Source organism: Ips typographus, linkage group LG1, assembly GCF_016097725.1.
Source record: "Ips typographus isolate SLU linkage group LG1, UJ_Ityp_2.0, whole genome shotgun sequence".
In the NCBI taxonomy this organism is placed as follows: domain Eukaryota; kingdom Metazoa; phylum Arthropoda; class Insecta; order Coleoptera; family Curculionidae; genus Ips; species Ips typographus.
In genome coordinates, this window is record NC_138422.1 from 24,281,353 (window position 1) to 24,296,071 (window position 14,719).

The following is a 14,719-nucleotide window of genomic DNA, read 5'->3' on the forward strand; positions in this document are numbered from 1 at the left end:
AATCCTGACCTATCCTGCATAAAATTCGTGAGCCATTCCTTTCTGGCCTCGATATGTTTCTTACTGAATGCCAAGACGATGTGATCATCGTCCTCTGGACCGCTGTATCTAAATTGGATACGGTGGCGCGTCATATTGGTGAAATACTCTTTAGCCTCCTTTGACGTGGAGGTACCCAAACCTATAGTGATTCAAATGTCAGTCAATTCGAGAACAAAAGACCGACATGACAGTAAATATACACTATTGGAAAACTTGACAAACTTAAAAGTCTGTTTGTTTGTTTGTCATAATAAATCATGAAAGATGATGCATACAGAATGTACATAAAGTATAGAATAAATTTAATATTGAAATATGAAAGTTATCCGGGGTTATAGGCCGATAATGTCCTCCGAAGATGTGAACGAAACGTCAGGAAGAAATTCCATTGGATCACTGTATGCATTAAAAGTATAAGCAGTTCACTGCCTGTTGTTAGTCACTTTCAATGTCTAATTATTCTGTCTGGTGTCGTTCAGTAATAAAGGTGAGTAAAACCAAATTACTCACGAGTAGGTAATAAGTGTTTATAGTGTATGTCACGAAAGAAGACGATTCAAGGCCATTCACACGTTCAATCAACGACATATTTCCTTCAATACGGTAATGATCTATGCCCGTATTCATAGTTCTTCCTTGAGGCTCCCTCGATCCTCAAGGCACCCTTAACGTACGGAATTTGTTTCATAGACGTTCCTCGGCTCTTAAGGGTTCCTCGACCGAGAAGAATTTTCGATGGAGGGTAGAAGGTACCTTGAGGCGACCTCGACATTAAATTATAGGTTAAGTTGCATCCTATTGCTTGTATATTTTTAAATTGTTTGTATACAAGAAAAGTATGGATTTAGATGGGTTTCTTAATTTTGTGGACCGTGCAGTAGAACAACCAAATTTTTATTTACGCTACCGAAAAGGTATATACGTGATGCAGAAAATCCTTTGGAATTTTATGGTGCAGATGAATTTAAGAGAAGATACCGATTTTCAAAATTTTCCATTACAGAGGAGGTTTTTCCTCTTGTGAGAAATTCACTAGAAAAAAATACAGATAGTGGATTACCGATGCCTAGAATTATACAGTGTTATTAACCGCCTCAAGATTTTACACCACTGGAAAGAGGAGCTCAAAACTGGTTTTTTAAGTGGTTGAACCACCCTGAACCCTTTCAAAAATAATTGAGTTAGAGGGTGATTGATTCAAATCATAATTTCAACTGATTTAAAAAACAGTTGCATCTAACCAGTTTTTGCTAAATAACTCAGAAACGATGAAAGTTGTGTGTGTTTACTCTGTACGAAGTTTAAAAAAGACAGGAAAAACTGACCACATCTGTAAAAACTGTAAAAAGCGGCAGAAATCTGAGAATTCCATTTTTTTAAATTGCCTCCATTTTGATTTAGTTTCATAACCGTTTTTCATAATATATCTTTTTTTGTCTAACTTTACCTAAATCTGTGGTACAGAAAGAGCAAGCAATATACTTCAGATTTTTTAACGCCCCAGTTATTGGCGTTTCAAGATAAGAGATACTTCCTCTGGTGATCAGTTGTGAAAACAGTTTCGGGCATTTCAGCTGTCATTTCTCCGTTTGTTTACATTTATTTTGGTTAGGAATTTAACACTGTAGTTTCATACATTTGATGTGACAGTGTCATATCATTTACGATGTTAGATTAGGAAGGTAACTTGAAAGGCCAATAGGTCAAGACATTTTATCGATTTACGGTGTTGACAGTTTTCTATCATTTGCAAGGGCGCCTTACTCAAAGGCTACTTGAGGAGCATCTGTGAATCCGAATCGCCGAGGGCAACTCAAGGCGGTCTTGAGTAAGGAAGGCGTAAGGGTTCCTTTGAGGTGCGACTATGAATATGGGCACTAGACAAAGACATTTAGACAATTCATGTCTTCCAATTTTGCAATTGGCTAAAGAGAGCAGGAGAAAGTTCAATAGTGTCTTCTTGATGCATCAAATGCTGTATTTTCACTATTCAGGCGCAGCTCACATTGACCGATTGTTGCATGTAATCTTGATATAGTACTCTATATCGCTATTGAAAGTTTTGCAAACCAGTTAGTATGGGACCAGCCGCTGAATCCCAAGTTAGTATTTTCTTTAGTGAAATATTTTCAAGAAGAAAAGGACAATAATCGTTAGTGCAGATGGTAGGTACATTTAAATGAAATATAAGTATAATTTTAAAGAGCGTTTTGCTTCTTTGTTAGAGAGTGGCTACAGCCTTAAATATTAGTATAAGAGTCATCAAATTCTGAAATCTCCGGGGAAAAAACGACCGAGACAAAAAACCAAAACTTTTGATTTGCCTGAAAGTAGTAAATGTGATATTTGTAACACAATCTATCACCTGTATTTTGAAAGTAATAAATCTCTCCTTATTTAACAGTATTCCTTGATAATATTTCTTCAGACCTCTCTGGTAGACCGTAGTGTGTATAGCGTAGAAAATAACATTTTATGCACTTTAGGGATTAAAAGTGCACTTTTAATCCCTCATTTGAGGGATAAAAGAGACACTTTTAATCCCGCAGTTTACTGTATTTGCTGATGTCGACGTTTGCTTCAGATATTATCGTGGCTTTGATCATGAAATATTGGCTCCATAGAGAAGATGCCTTGAGCTTCTTAGACTTCTGCAGGAAGTAAGCCAGGAGCACCTTTTCATCCGTAAAATTCTCTGCATTCTGTTCAACGCACCATTTTTGGTAAACAAGAAACTGTTTTTTGTAAGCCTCGCGAGATTTTTCTGGAAGAAGGCTAGCGATGGCCTCTTGGGCGGCCTCTTCAATGTTCATTTTCAAAAAATACGATTTTTCTGGACTCACCGTTTGATAACAACTGATTGACATTTGTTTTGTGCCATAGCAACACTTCCAGGGCACAATAAATTTTAAGTGAATCCACCATGCCAACAACAATCAATAACAACTATCAGTAATACGAGAGTACCGTTGTAACCACTGTTAGTTTTGTAATTTTTTTTATTTTTAGTTTCTCGCATTCTAAAGTGCATAAAAAGTATATAAACCTCGTGACTAAAGTGTCTTTTAATCCCTTAGCGAATTGTAGCCCTCCCTACGGTCGGGCTTACCTTAACCTTTCGCCGCAGGATTAAAAGAACCACTTTAGTCCCTAGGTTTATAATATACTATTACTAACTTAATTTCCAATTTCAATACAAATAATCAAACCTAAAGTCAAATCATATCAAATCTATCTAAGAGGTAAGTTCACATTTCTTTATTCGCCGTATCAGAGGAAAATTGGATGACTTTGAATAGTCTTTGGTGAGAAAGATAATATCTATTCAAAACTAGTTATAAGAGACACAAAACTTTAAACAATCAAAAACTCTTACCTTTGTAGTACTTGATCTGATAACTCTGATGATTGGGTGTATTGCTTTTCCACTCCTCGAACTCTGGCAAGGAATAGAATGACAGCTCATGATTCTTCTTTTTAGCTTTGACGATGGGCGTGATAAACTCTTCTAGGAAGTCCTGTCTCAGCAATTCGGGCCAGTTGTGGTGTATAAAATTGATGAGCAACCCTTTGATGTGCGACCCGTCCTGATCTTGATCAGTCATGATCATGACTTTACCGTAACGCAAACTTTTCATATCGTCCCGTGACAAGTATTTTTTCTTGTACTGAAGCCCGATAATTTTGATCAAATTATTGATTTCCGCGTTTTCTAAAATCTGTTTGTGCGTGGCTTCGCGCACGTTCAGCAGTTTACCCCTCAAAGGGAAGACGCCGTAGTAGTCTCTGCCGATAACCCCCAAACCGGATACGGCTAATGATTTAGCTGAATCTCCTTCAGTCAATATCAAAGTACATTTCAGGCCGTTTTTCGTGCCTGCTTCGTTGGCGTCCTCCAATTTGGGTACTCCTTTCAGTTTGCTGGTCTTTTTGCCGGCGCTCGCCTTTACCAACTCGTTTTGTTGTTTGAACTTGGCCCAAGACAGCACCATTTCGACGATACCACTTTTCTGGACGTTGTTGATGAATTTTTCACTTAAGTTACACTTGGAGCCGAAACTTTTCAATTGAAGTGTCATGTTCTCTTTCGTTTGGGAATCAAAGGTCGGATTGACGATTAAACAATTAATAAATATCCACATGTGATTTTTAATTTGAAACGGCTTGATGGCAGTGCCGCCTTTGTTTTTCTTTTTGATCACTTCCTGAAGTTGTTTCACGATCATATCAACTACATAATCGACGTGGCGACCACCTTTTGTTGTCGCGATGCTGTTGACGAACGACATCTGTTGGAACCCGCGTTCTGACATTGTCACCGCAACTTCCCACCTAGAATAATACTTAGTTTGCAATTTTTGTACCGATTTGCATCCCGCACGCTTTTAATTAACATTAACCCTTATTGTCTTTGAACGGTTTAATTAACAGCCACGGATTCCAAAGAAATGACAAATCAAACTCATCTGACTATGAAAAGACATCTTTTTGAATTTAAATTCATCAAATAACAATTTGACAAATAAAATTGCAATAAAATAGAGATACAACTTATTCCACCATTTATGGAATACATTTTAGTGGCCAAATAGTTATTAGCTACTTTATGAGACGATGGAAATACCGACCCTAATTCTAAGTAAATAAAACGTACCGTTCGTTCGGCTGCTCGTAAACAACTTTCAGGTTGTTTCCCATTTCGTCTTCCTTGCCTTTAATGTACAAGTCGATATAATCTTTGAAAGTCTTAACTGGCAGTCGTTGTCCGTTCAAAAATACTTTAACCCCTCTAGAAGCCGCGGCAATATCGTACGCTCTACGGGACATCAACGCCACTATATCATCATCCAGCTTGTCCATTTTAAACTTCTTCAAGTCCGGTTGAAAGGTGACTTTCGTGTAATCCTCACCAAAAAAATCCTTGACCTTCGGTTCAGAAGCCTTCGTCATATTACTGCCCCACGTTTGTTTGAATTGCAGTTTATACTGTTTTGCGGCCGTTTCGACCGTAAACTTGTCACTAAAGATGTTGCACAATTTGGCACCGTAACCGTTACGGCCTCCAGTCACTTTATCCTCTTCATCATTGTAATTTGAAGAAGTGAGTAAATGCCCGAATATCATTGTGGGCACATACATGTTTTCCTCTTTGTGCATAACCACTGGAATACCTTGGCCGTTGTTCCACACGGAAATCTGGTTTTCTTCCGGTTTAATTTCGATTTTGATGCAATCCATATTTTTGTCCCGTTGTTTATTATCGGCCGCATTTACTAAGATTTCATCAAAGATTTTATAAAGACCTGGGACGTACTCAATTTGTTTTTGAACCATCATATTTCCTTCAGAGTCATAGACCCACATTAATTCACTAACCTTGAAAAGAAAGTTGAATGTTAAGACAAAACTCAGCTGGTAGAATGAATAGTACTACTAAGAAATTCTCAAAATGTGTTTCATATATTATAGTGATAGAAAATTCTTAAAAATGTAGTTTTGGATACAATGCCTGAGGAATTTTAGGAGAATTCAAGAGAATGATGATGAAAAGGCTAATAAATGGACATCAGAAGCAACAATTCAAGGAATGGGGTTTGGACTACACATGTGGAAATTATAAATTGCCAAGTAGATGTGTTTTTTGGGAAAACCACTCTGTAAATAGTCTTTAGAGCTCCAAGGAGCCAAATTTGACAGTTCTGACGGTTTAGGAACACTTTTATACTTTTCTAACGTAACGTGACAGCTGTGATCACTGTGGAAACCCTTTCACCAGTGACCTGAAACTCTAAAATTAGCAAGTAGTTGCTAATTTAAGAAATTACACTGAAAGTTGTGTTGAAAGCTCCATGGAGCCAAATTGAACAGTTGAGACGTTAAGGAACACTTTAATATTTTGCTTGCGTCACCTGACAGCTCTCATAACTGTCAAAACTCACGCACCAGTGACCAGAAAGTATAAAATGCCAAATAGATATGTTTCTGTTAGGAATTGCACTGTTGTGTTTACAGCTCCATGGAGCCAAATTTGTCAGTGCTGACGTTAAGGAACAATTTGATACTCACGTCACTTAATGTCACAACTGTCAAATTTCGCTCCATTTAGTAATTTTGAGTCACAGCTGCGTGATTTTTGACAGCTGTCAGGTGACGTAAAAATTATTCCAAAGTGTATGTTAATTTCACAACGATTTGCAATGCGATTTAGCAAAGAAATATGCGTAATCTGCGTAATCCAGTTGTGTTGGTGTCAAAAGAGTTTTGACAGTTGACAGCTGTCAGTGTAACTTAGCCGCACAATTGTCAAATTTGGAGCTTAATTGAGATGTAAATACGAGATTCATAACTGTCAGATCTAACGTTTGAAAGTGTCATTTAACGTCACAACTCTCAAACATATCTACAAATAACAATTTGCGGTGTAAATCATCAATAAGACGCGAGTATTTGGCATTTTACATTTTCACGGCACTGTTTAATGAGTTTTGGCAGTTGTCAGGTGGATAAGCCTGACTTTTAACGTCATAACTAGTTCAGTTCGTCAAAGTGGTCCAAGTTTTTCCAACCACATGACGTTGCTAAAATGACTGAACCAAAAGATTTGGATTTGGCAATTTTTAATGTAATTTCCAAGCTTTTCCATGGGGAAAAGGTGTTTTAGAGTCTGAAAAACTGATTGATTTCTTCTTTTTACTTAATAAACCGTAGGTCAATTCAAAAAAATGCTAGAATCTTTTATCTGTCAAATTAAACTGTTTCCAAAAAAAAAGTTTGTTTTCCAAAATAATTGTGAAGTAAAAAACAATATTTAAAAATTACCTAACTGTATGTTACAGGTTTCTTTTCTTTTGTTTTACTAAATAATTTAGATGGAAAATAATAACCATTACAAAATCTCAAACAGTTTCTAGGAATTTCCAAAATAAGATGTCATAGCTATAAAAATGAGTTCTTATTTCCCCTTTAATAAAACCTCAATAAAGCAGTTTTAAATACTTAGAAATTTATAAACAAATTCTTAAATATTAAACTTTTTTCCAAGCAAAACAACTTACCTTTTCAACTGAACCTATGTAAGTGTCAGGTCTCAATAAGATGTGTTCAAGTTGAGATTTTTTCTGATAAGTTTGTTCAATAGTGGTGGCCTTCTTTGATTTAGGTTTTGGAGGTGGCGCAGCCTCCCCATTTGTGCCACCACTGCCTCCAGCTGCCCCTCCATTTGACAGATTGGCAAACATAGTCTGAAATTGTAATTAATATAACGACGATGGTACGTTTTACTTCATTCATTTTATTATTGATAAACCAAAGTCTCTAAAACAATAAATCAAACAAACAAATCAAAACAGACTTTTATTTTGACAATATTGACCAGAAATTACTTTAATAAAGTTAATGACAGGAAAATGATATTTTTCAAGCAAATTTCAAGACTCTTAGGATCTTAAGGATTTATTGGTAAAATTGGTACATTTTCCTGTCACACTGAATTTTACTTTACCTTACTGGTAAATATCCAGTCAGTTAATTTACTATCAATAACTAGTTAACACTAAAATTGCAAAAAACTAGCAATGCTGAACCATTTTTTTTAATAACAAATTTTTTCAAATAATAAACAGATTTGATATTTTATTATTGAGCTCCAGGCACTTATATCATCATGGGTTTTTGTTTTTGAAACTGAAAAGTAGCATAGAAGTACTTTTTTTCTGTACAAATCTTGTAAAAAAACTGAAAGTGAATAATTATCATTATTACTCCACATGTTGTAATATTTGATATATTATCATATTGCTTTACAGCAAATATGCTCAATCTGAAGAACACATATCTTACATGTGTCCCCATTATTTATGATTGGCAATGAATTATGTTAGTGTTTGGTATGTAAAATCTTTAAGACTCCAACTTGATCCATTTAGGTAAGGGTACACACAAGAAAAGCAGGTTATCCAGCACCAAGGTTAAAGACAATCAAGAATAGGTAAAGAAGTAGTCCATTTTCTCATAGTTGAGGTGTACGTACAAATGTAGAGGGGTGACAATAAAAAAAATTAAAAATATATTGTGGAGAAGGCTGTGTGGTTAATCACCCTGCTACATTCAAGAATAGGTACTTTAACAAGAAAACTACCAATTTTTCTAACTTTGTAGAGACATTTTTAATTTAAATATACTAAAATTCAAAATATTACTTGAAAGTAGTTTACTCCAAGAACAACAGGAAAGTCCCATGACCACTGAAAACAAGTCAAAAATGTAACATTGATTTAGCCTAAATAGTCAGCTTTCTACAAACATTTACAGGTTAAATAAACTGTAAACCTGCTCTTTTTGTGATAAAAACTAAAACAAAACTCTCCTTAAGACCCTCTCCTGCTTGGGACATTTTAGACCTGTTTAGTACTGGTTAAACACATTTGAGGTTAGAGTGGATAGGTGAATTAGTTTTAAAGGTAAGGCACCTATGGTGTACTTAAAGCCAAACAAATCCTATCAAACCTTTAAGATAGTCGCATATAAGCAAAACCAGAACAAAAAAGCAATATTTTGTTAATGTTTCAAATCACAATACAAACACATAACCACACTTTTTTTACCGTGAAACTCGGCATTTTTGGCAGCTTATTTAGGCGGAAAACCCGTTTTGTGGGACCCGCGCTATACAAGCAAGCACTATAACATAATGGTAACATTTAAACTTGAACAAATCCCTAAAATTTTGGGTTTAACGGTCTCAAACACGAGATAAACGCCACCGAAAGATCATTGCCCTCCCCCTCGTCCCGCGGCAATACTCCGTGCACTGCTTACCTTTAAATCCGCCATTTTTGCTGCTTGTAAATTTGCAAACGCCGATCTTTCTACATTATTCTGTTAGCGTCACTATCCCAACTAAAAACAACACGATTTTCTTTGTTACATTAACTAAAATTGGCAGAATGTTGTAACAAACAAATATTCGGCGGTATTATTTAAAAAAAACAGCCACAAGACGGAGATGCATTAGCAAATATAACAGACAACAACGTTAAGCAAATGAACTAAGGTTATGACGCATGACGCCAATCGTCAATCGACCAATCGCAGGCTCGAGTCAACTGTCAAAATACCGGCTGACAGTGGGGGTAGGTGCTTTGTGGCCAATCGGTTTGCAGGAAATTTGAATTTAACCAATCAGGTGGAAGGTTATATGTCAACAAACGATCGGTTTATACAAGGTGGTCCACAAATTGCAAGTTTAAAGAACTTGGAAGAATTAGAATTAGAGAATTTAAAAATAGTTGTTTTATCTATAACAGACATTTTTTGTCGGCTTATTCTCCCTTTAATTCAATATACCGTAATTTTGATAAAACAATAAATATACCAGAGTGTCCAAATCCAATATACCTACACAGTGATCACATAGGTAATACAGTTTTTTATTAACGAGAAACGACGTCTCAAAACCTGTCCGAATAGCTTTTTCTCTGTCAAAGCTTCAAATTTGTTTCAATATACCTATTTTCTACAGCTTTTTACGCATTTTTTAAGATGTATACAGCTTTTAACACTATTAAGCATGCATGTACCTACATATGGCAAAAATCAAAGCAAAACGGGATGACGTAACTGTGGATGACAAGATTTGTGTGAAGTGATGTCACATTTACCTTTAATTAACTTTATTACATTGTTTCATAGTTACCACATAGTACACTTTATTACTTTGATTTTTTCATAATTACTTACCTAGGCCGCATTCGTTTTCACGGTCCATGGGGCGAGAGCAGAGCGTTTTTGACGTCACAATGACGTAATTTGACAGTTGGTCAAACTATGGTTGTCCCAAATTACGTCATCGTGACGTCAAAAACGCTCTGCTTGCTCCATGAAGCTTGAAAACGAATGCGGCCTAGGTAAGTAATTATGAAAAAATCAAAGTAATAAAGTGTAATATGCGGTAACTCCCTCCTCCCCCCTACCCGCCCCTCCTACTTCAGAGGATTCTAGCAGTTAAAAATTGTTTTAACAGTAACAGGTTTAGGACACTTGGTAGAAGCTTCTGGCTTCTTCTGGGAATTTCAGGATTACTGTAGAGACCTCTCTAGCAGTTTTAAAAAATTCCTGCAAGGTGTAGGACACTTGTAGATGAGGCTTCTGACTTCTTGAAAGGTTTAGGACATTTGTAGAGGTTTCTGACAGCCTCTGGAACGTTTTCAACACTTATAAAGGTCACTGAAAATTTAAAAAAAATCTTTTAATATTTGGGACACTTGTAGAAACATTTGACAGGTTTTGGAACGTTTTGAACAATTGGAAAGGCCACTAACAATTCTACAAAATTCTTTGAATATTTAGGACACTTGTAGAAGGTTTTGGCATGTTCTGGAACGTTTTCAACACTTGTAAAGGCCACTGACAGTTTTAAAATATTCTTTGAATATTTAGGAACAATAAAAAATACAAAAGTGACATTATAGATATTAAATATACCTTGTGCGCAGAGTATATCAGTGAAAATTGCATATATTTAATAATTGAAAATTCAAGAAAAGCAACAAAGAATACTAAAATAAAAGTTAACATTTTTCCACTGAAAATTGCATGAATTTAATAGTTAAAACCCGAAAAAAGCAACAAAGTCCACCAAAAAGAGTTTAGATTTTCTTAAATGTTTATCCTTTTAGATAAAAAGCTTATTACAGCTCATACAGGGTGACCCATATTTGAGTAACAAAAACCAAGCTTATACTATAAACTATAAGATGACCACAGTTTATAATTCTTGAATTGAATACAAATATTTATTTAGATCAAACAGACCTGAAGTTTGAAGTAGAAAACAAGGAAGTTATAAAAGGGTGTAGTCAAAATTCAATCACCCTGTAGAATGTTCCATACCTGTCTCAGTCGTTTTTGAAATTATTGAAGTTTTTTTAAAAAATAGCAGTTGTATGAAAGGCCAACTTACTTTGATACTTATTTGATGTAACTCATTTGCATACAGGGTGGGCGCAAAAAATCAAAAATTATGAGAGAAAACGCCTATACCGAGTAAGAAAGACATCTGTCAACCCACAATATAGGGGTTGTGTGCCAGCTGTCATATAAAATTCAGATTCAAATATCGATCCCGCGATAACGCAACTCGCTTTATATACAAGTTGCACTCCCTGCCTTCCTCATTCAATCGTTTTGCGATGAAATCCACGATACAAACACAACAGAAATGACCGACAATTGCCGTATAAACACCTCTTTAACTTTTGAGGTACTGCTCTACCTCAATTCCTACTATTTCGGACTATTTGCCGCCTGCGAAATAGGCATCAACATCGTCAAGTACCTCAATTTCGACGATCTGCACCATTTCGAGACGGATTTTGGGGTGCTGATGGCTGTGTGCGGTATTGAAATCCTGCGGATCATCGTAGCTAGAAGGGGCAACTTGACTGAAAAAAGTTTTTCTTCTGTAAACAATTGTAATACGTTTTATGCATGTTTGTAATTTTCAGAGTGGTTAATTGTACTTGCAATCCTGCTGACCATCCCTTCTGTAGTGGGGGTGCTTTATTTGATGCTGTTGCAAAGCGAGGTGTTAAGGTTCGAATATATTATTTGCACTATTCAATTGGGGCTGTGCCTTATTGAAATTGTGACTGGGGTGTTGTGTTTGTTTCCTTGTTGTAAAGTTCCAGAGTATTATTAAAGTTTTAAGTAGATATATTATTTACTATAATATACTGCAGTATTGATGAAACATTCAGTGAATACTTTTTACTAGTATTTGATGATTTAATTAAATTATTAAGGTATTATTGTAATAATTAAACTTTATGACTAAATAAATGTTAAGTTTGATTTACTCCCATAGGAATCCCAGAGGCGACACAAATAATATGTCCAACTCAATTGTGCAGATAAATATCAGATATATTATCTGGAAAAATTCAAAGTAAAACAGTGCAATATAGAAAGATTAAAAATGTTTTGAATGTTCTGATGTGACAAATAAAGAAAAAGTAAACATCACATTCAAATCATTTATACCTTTCTACTACATTGTGACGTTATCACGTTATATTTGAATGTCGCCACATGTGTCATTATCTACTACAGTATAGTCAAACAAAAGATTATAGAGTTCTTGTGCGCATTGTACAGAGTGATCTCGGAACTATAATAAAGTGATACTGAGTGAGAGACAAAGGCAAAGTTGTGCATTTTTGTGGGAAAGAATATGCCTTTTAAAAAAAAATTCAAAATCTGAATAGTTTCGGAAGTATTCTGATTTGCGTTCCTATTTAAAGAGATAATAATTGAAAATACATATTTGTTACCAGTTGTTCCTCGCCAAAACGTGGTAATATCCATTTCGTTATTTTCTTAGTTACTTATGAGTCAAAAGTGGGTTACCTATGAAGCAAATAAAACAGAAGAAAGACATTTTAACCAAACGAAGTGTTAACATATTTTTATCAAAAATCTCTAATGCATTTCTTTAAAAATACATTTTTTTGAGAAGCGGAATGATGTGTCAATGTTTAAGAAAAATATTCCTTGATTTTTAAACAAATTTATTCCATATAGTATTGCTGCTCACTGTATGTGTATACAGGGTGTATAGAAAATGGGGTTGTACGTTGTGGGACACCATAAAGTGTGTAAAATAAAATATTCGGACCTTTAACACAATTATTAGCAGGAATGATTGTTATAAAACTCGCAACACCCTTGATGAGGTAAAAAGGTGTGATAAGTCCTACTTAAAAACTGTGAGACATGAAATATAGGTAAGTTAGAAATATTTGAGAGAGAGTGATACAATAAAGCCTTGGTACCATAAGGTATCTATTTAGTATTAGAGGCCATTTTGGCTCTAAATAATCTCTAATTCTTAGAATAAATTTTTTAATGGTTTGTTCCTCTTTTTCACTGATATTAAGATGAAAATAGTTTCTATCAAAAAAATTTAATTCCAAAGGTAAAAGGTTGCAAACAATTTTTTGATTTATTTGACATTACTGTCAATAAGTTCATTTTATTGATAAAGGAATACACAATGGTCCAAATAAATAATTTCTGTAATGTAACAATTTTGTCTAAAAAAAAATATAACAAAATTGTGTGTGTTTTAACTCAAGATTGCAAGGCTATTTGAAACTAAAATTGGGTGGCATGATGAGGGCTAAGATGACCAAAATTTTTTCTAAAATTGACCACCACGGGACGTATTTTTTATCTTGAAAGGCCAATAGTAGTATAATGGTAGTAACTTAATTTTGAACTTGTAAATAGTGTCAAACATTCCCAACTTTAGGATAAAAAGATTTAATAAAAAATATGACCTTTGTATTAAAGCAACCTTTATGACTTAAATAATCCATATTTGATTTTTTGATAGTCAAACAGTATAACAAAAAATAGACTTTTCCTACTTGACAGGAACATTTTTCAAGCTCTTTGCACTTGAACTTCCTTTACCAGGAACTACAAGGGGAACCCCCTTGTAACAAGCCTCCAACTTGTCATTAGTGTGCAAGTCAGGTGCCACAGTCTCAAATATTTTCTTTTTGGGATTCATCACCCCATCTGGTTGTCTAGTGTACCCATCACAATGCACCAAGTCACCTGGTTCAGCATTAGGAGGTGGCAAAAGCACTTCAACTCCTTGTTCACTACTGGCACACATTACCATTGCCTCTGAAGTAATCCCACGCATTTTAACTGGCTTCAAATTGCACAAAACCATCACAACTCTTTCCTGAAGCTCCTCAATAGGGACATGTTTTACTAAACCTGAACAAACAGTCCGGGGTTTGTCCTCTCCACAGTTGATTTTTAGGACATAAAGTGAGTCTGCATCGGGATGTCTTTGGACTTCCACCACTTTACCTATTCTCAAGTCAAGTCTACCAATGTCAATTGGTAGTTCAGCAGGTGCTTCTTTTTGTGGTTTGGGCTTTTTGTCCTTTTTTGGTTTAGCTTCTGCAGTTTCTTTAGGCTTTTCAGCTGGCTGTTCTGATGCAGGTTCAATGGTTGCACTTGAAGTTAGCACAGTTTGTGGTAATGGAACTTGCTTTACTCCATTTTGGACTTCTAGATTGACCAGTTTTTTCTTGGCTTCTTCCACTGCAGCCAGAAGTCTGGTGTTTTCTTCCCTCAATTGTTTGGCTAACATGTTGTTGTATTCTTGGTTTAGATTGCTTAACTAATGAAAAAAGACTTTTAATACTGAGTGTGCTTGATTTTTAAAGACAAAACAGGCAGGTACATTTGTCTTAGGAAAACACTTTGAAAAATAACTTACTTCATTTTTTAAAGTGTTAATCGTATTTTTAGCTTCTTCGGCGTTTTGCTTGATTCTTTCTATCGCTTTGACCTCGGACATTTTATAAACGTGCTGAAATTGCCGGTAAACTTGAGCTATATTGCGAAAAACTTTAGGAATTTCAATATAAAAATAAATCATCACCAAGTGGAAGAATGAAGAAAACTATTAGGTTATGTTATTGTATTTGTCAGTGTCACTGCTACCAGTTGACGACTGACAGAAACAGATGGTGGAAACAAATTAGTTGATGCAGCGACCCCTAGAAACAAAGTCTAGAAACTGTCTCTGAGACAATTTTTGCAAACAAGCAGAAGTATTACTGATGTTGGCATTTAAATGGGTTTTGCGCCGTTA

At 35.3% G+C, this 14,719-nt stretch overlaps 3 protein-coding genes across 6 annotated transcripts in view; 1 reads left to right on the top strand and 2 right to left on the bottom strand.

The window, feature by feature from the left end:
* The window catches only part of Top2 (DNA topoisomerase 2), a 31,756-nt gene extending 22,665 nt beyond the window's left edge, over nucleotides 1-9,091 (bottom strand). The window contains exons 1-6 of one of the 4 annotated variants that reach the window (XM_081984805.1): nucleotides 8,860-9,091; nucleotides 8,646-8,721; nucleotides 7,098-7,283; nucleotides 4,697-5,418; nucleotides 3,419-4,374; nucleotides 10-181 (exon numbers count right to left, since the gene is read on the bottom strand). In XM_081984805.1, coding sequence (XP_081840931.1) covers nucleotides 10-181; nucleotides 3,419-4,374; nucleotides 4,697-5,418; nucleotides 7,098-7,283; nucleotides 8,646-8,660 — 2,051 coding nt within the window. In that variant the 5' untranslated portion in view covers nucleotides 8,661-8,721; nucleotides 8,860-9,091. Of the gene's footprint in view, nucleotides 1-9; nucleotides 182-3,418; nucleotides 4,375-4,696; nucleotides 5,419-7,097; nucleotides 7,284-8,645; nucleotides 8,830-8,859 lie in introns of those variants that run through there. The other 3 variants (XM_081984797.1, XM_081984780.1, XM_081984788.1) reach the window with 3 other exon arrangements.
* A 2,034-nt stretch (nucleotides 9,092-11,125) lies between these two features.
* LOC145732588 (transmembrane protein 216-like) lies at nucleotides 11,126-11,881 on the top strand. The gene is made up of 2 exons (XM_081984944.1): nucleotides 11,126-11,492; nucleotides 11,547-11,881. Exons 1-2 carry the CDS (start codon nucleotides 11,261-11,263, stop codon nucleotides 11,738-11,740), a joined length of 426 nt encoding a protein of 141 aa, XP_081841070.1. The 5' UTR covers nucleotides 11,126-11,260; the 3' UTR covers nucleotides 11,741-11,881.
* Nucleotides 11,882-13,380: 1,499 nt separating this feature from the next.
* Nucleotides 13,381-14,539, bottom strand: AIMP1 (aaRS-interacting multifunctional protein 1). Its single transcript, XM_081984933.1, has 2 exons — nucleotides 14,342-14,539; nucleotides 13,381-14,242 (listed from the first exon to the last, which is right to left on the bottom strand). Exons 1-2 carry the CDS (start codon nucleotides 14,501-14,503, stop codon nucleotides 13,466-13,468), a joined length of 939 nt encoding a protein of 312 aa, XP_081841059.1. The 5' UTR covers nucleotides 14,504-14,539; the 3' UTR covers nucleotides 13,381-13,465.
* Between the last annotated feature and the right edge of the window lie 180 nt (nucleotides 14,540-14,719).